This window comes from Hordeum vulgare, chromosome 6H, assembly GCF_904849725.1.
Source record: "Hordeum vulgare subsp. vulgare chromosome 6H, MorexV3_pseudomolecules_assembly, whole genome shotgun sequence".
Taxonomy (NCBI): domain Eukaryota; kingdom Viridiplantae; phylum Streptophyta; class Magnoliopsida; order Poales; family Poaceae; genus Hordeum; species Hordeum vulgare.
The window spans coordinates 547150599-547154368 of NC_058523.1; the positions used below are offsets into that span (position 1 = coordinate 547150599).

The 3770-nt window shown below is 57.2% G+C and overlaps 1 protein-coding gene across 1 annotated transcript; it reads left to right on the forward strand.

Moving 5' to 3' along the window:
• The first annotated feature begins 385 nt into the window (after positions 1 to 385).
• LOC123401512 lies at positions 386 to 2372 on the forward strand. Its single transcript, XM_045095336.1, has one exon. It carries the CDS (start codon positions 680 to 682, stop codon positions 2135 to 2137), a length of 1458 nt encoding a protein of 485 aa, XP_044951271.1. The 5' UTR covers positions 386 to 679; the 3' UTR covers positions 2138 to 2372.
• The last annotated feature ends 1398 nt before the right edge of the window (positions 2373 to 3770 follow it).

The window sequence follows — 3770 nt, forward strand, 5'->3', positions numbered from 1 at the left end:
GGCGGGCCCGGCCGCTCTTGCGCATTGATGTGGGCGGGTTGGAGGTAGTTTTGATGTCCACCGCGACCCAAATCTCACGCAAGTTTGCGTGTGAAATGGGTCGTGCCGGACACAAAACGGACAAGATGGATCCGGACCGTCTCGCGTTGGGCCGACATGTTTGTCTCTTTTACCCCAAACGAATAAGGCCGGACAGAATGGGTCGTGCGGTGGAGTTGGCCTAATAAAACCTGTCAGGTCGTTGATTTGTCGTGCTGGCAGACTGGGACGGGTATGCGCGCAATGAGTTGGTAAAAGTCCACCGACGATTCGAAGGAGACGCACCATGTCTATGTGGACGCGGTCATGTGCCCCGGTACCGGCCGTGCCAAACACCGTCCTAGATAGTTCGCTCGCTCCCCACTCCACTCACACCCACACTCACCGAGCAGCGGTGGTGGTGTAGTTCGCTCCCCACTCACTCACAATCACACTCACACTCACACACTCTCCACCGCAACACGGCCACGGCTCACAGCTTTCCTCTCCTCTTCGGCCCTTTTCGCCTCCAATTTCCCTACATATAAATCAAGCCGAAAATACCTTAACCCTCCCTCACTCTTCCCGTTCCCGATCTAGCCAGCTCTTCCGCGGCTGCCGTGTCTCGCTCCCCCAAAAGCCCCGGCCAGATCTGCCAAACATGGCGGCTCGGTCGCCGCCGAGGCCGGTGCTGCTGCTCCTGCTCCTCGCCCTCCTCTGCTGCCACATTGCGCTCTGCTCCTCCGCCGCGCCGGCCGCCAAGCCCAAGCCCAAGCTCTCCGCCGGTCGCAAGGAGCTCGTGTCCACCGATGACGACGAGCCGGTCCCGCCGCCCAAGACCGCAGCGGCGGCCAGCGTCAAGAAGAAGGTCTCCTCCTCTGGCGCCAAGAATCAGACCAAGGTCTTGAAAGGCAAGAAATCGGAGGAGTCCACCACGGCGACGACCAAGGTCACCACCAAGAAGGCGACCACTAAAGCGGAGTCCACCACGACCAAGAAGGCGACCACTAAAGCGGAGTCCACCACGACCAAGAAGCCGACCAGTAAAGCGGGCGGCGATGCGGCCAAGCCCAAGGTCCCGAAGCTGGACAAGGCGGCGGCCACCGCCAAGCCCAAGAGCGCCGATTCTGCCAAGTCCACCAAGGCGGGCGCTGCCAAGCCGGTGAAATCTGAGGGCGGAGCTCCCAAGGCCAAGAAGCCGTCCAATTCGACGGCGAGTTCGACCAAGTCGAGCAAGAAAGCGCAGGTTGCCGCCGACGGAAAGGTGGATTCGACTAAGAAAGCGAAGGTCGTTGCCGCCGACGGGAAGGTGAAGGCGAATTCGACCGTGGCCAGCAAGGAGGTGACCGGGGTGGAGGAGGACGTGGTGTTCGCGGAGGAGGCGGAGGGGACGGAGGACCTCATGTCGGAGTTCCGGGGCCTCCCGGCGCGGCTGCATCAGACGCTCATGCCGGACCTGGCTCGGCTGTCGTACACGTCCAAGGCGTACCTTTCGGCCGCCAATGCCGGGATCGCTGGCGGTGTGCGGCCGGTCCTGGGTGGCCGGTGGGGGGCGGCGGCGGCCTCCGCGGCGTCGGTGGCCCTGCTGCTGCTTCCCCTGTGCATGCTCACCGCGCTGGTGCGGCGCATGGGCCCGTACCTGCCGCTCCTCCACCGTGCCCTGCTGCTCTCGCAGGCGTACCTCGCCATCTACTTCGGCACGCTCGCGCTCGCGGCCGCCGCGACCGGGCTGGAGCCGCTCCGCTTCTTCCACGCCGCTTCGCCCGCGGCCTACGCCTGGACGCAGGCCGCGCAGTCGCTCGGCTTCATGGGCTACCTCGTGCTCCAGATGGTGGACCTCGTCGCCATCTTCTCCGGGGCCGCCTCGCCGGAGGAGGAGGAGGGCGGAGCGGACGCCACCAAGGCGCTCGGCCTGGCGCAGATGGTGGTGGGGCTGGCGGTCGGCCTCCACTACTACGCCGCGGTGTTCCACCGCGCCGCCGCCGGCGAGGCCCCGCGCGCGAACTGGCGCGTGTACGCAGTGTATGCCGCGTGCTTCGTCATCATCTGCGCGTGCGCGCGAGCGGAGAAGAGGAAGAAGGCCTACCTCGCCGGCGCCGAGGAGTGGAAGAAGAGCTGAGGGATTGATGTTTTTTAGGGGCTTATGTGCAAACATTAAAATATAGTGAAAGCCAAAGGGCTTGGGTATAAGATGGGATTAGGGGGGAAATTGGAAGATCAAGGAGAAGACGAGGAAAAGCAAAACTATTCTTGTTCGTTTTTCCCTTTCTCATTTTGAATTGGTTTGAGTACAGATGGGGTGTAATGTCACTGTGGACCAAATTAGTCAAACTATTTAGAGTGATGATTATTGACACTCGGCTCCAGGAAACCCCAAAAATTGAAATAAAAAACTGTAGAAGTTAAAAAAAAAAAAGAACATGAACACATATATGTACGTATTGCTACATATTTGTCAACTTCCATGATGAAATATTAGCAAAAGGGCCCGTCGGTTGCAACGGAAGAAAAAAAATACCACACGCTTTTAATCTTTTTATAATCATTTTGATTTATCAAAATAATAAGCTAACTAACTAATGTAGTTAGTCCTACTCTAGTTTTTTGAGAAATCAACCCGTTCATTGTTAATTTCATCATGATAAGAAATTAAGTGGGACAAGCAAAGTAAAACAAAGAGGCTACGTGAATTGATCAATGGACTGTTATCTTATTTCACTCATGGGGTAGAGAATGTGGGATCAGATGACAAACCGAAGGTGGTGTTTCATTCTCTCTCTCTCTACAACAATACAATCTTATATTCAATACATTCATTCATCAGCAAACAAATCCCCACAAAACAAAATTTCTTGCCGGTGCTTGGCACACGGTTGGAAGCATGGGGAGGGGATCTCACCAGATGATGAGTTCCTGCCGGAGGAGGGGATGCGATGAGGGGAGCAAGGGTTAGGCGCCTCTATCTGGCCATAAGGAGTCGTCGTTGCCGCGCCATAACCTCGGAGTTCCCCGTGTGAGCCATGGAGGCCCACCTCCACGTGCAAGTACTTCGCTCTGCCGCGCCTTATCCGCGCGCCACCGCCGTTCTGCATCGAGCAGACGCATCATCCCCAGTCACTGTAGCTGTCGCGTTGATTTGATCCAGAAGCTGTGCTCGAGCGCCGAAACGGGTGCAGCAAGCGGGCAGAGGTACGGCCGCGGAGGCGGGTGGGTTGAGATCGACAACAGTGGTGGTTGAGGTCGGCCGCGGCGGCGAGTGGTGTGGCAGCGGTCTGGGCACAGACCAGGATGGACCAGGGTCGACGCGATGCGCTCGAGCGCCGCAACGGGGGCAGTGAGCGGAGAGAGGTACGGCCGCGGAGGCGGGTGGGTTGAGATAGGCAGCGGTGGCGGTTGAGGTCGGCCGCGGCGGCGAGTGGTGTGGCGACGGCCTGGGCACAGGCCAGGGTGGCCCAGGGTCGACGGGAGGAGGCGATGCGTACGAGTATAATTTTTGCAGCTAATCGTTTTTTCCTTTTGCGTTGCAGATAAATGATGGAGCGCGGGTTGAATAACAAAAATTACGGGGGCTTTTTTTTATAAAAATGCCATGGTGGGTTTTGTGACGGAAGCAATAGCCGCTTTATTATTAGGTAGGTATAGATAGCAAAAGGGCTCGTGCGTTGCAACGGCAGAGAAAAATACCACACGCTTTTAATCTTTTTATAATCATCTTGATTTTTTAAAATAATAAGCTAACTAACTAATGTAGT

Coding starts and splice junctions, on each gene's coding strand:
- LOC123401512 (XM_045095336.1), top strand. CDS start 680: ATGGCGGCTCGGTCGCCGCCGAGGCCGGTGCTGCTGCTCCTGCTCCTC.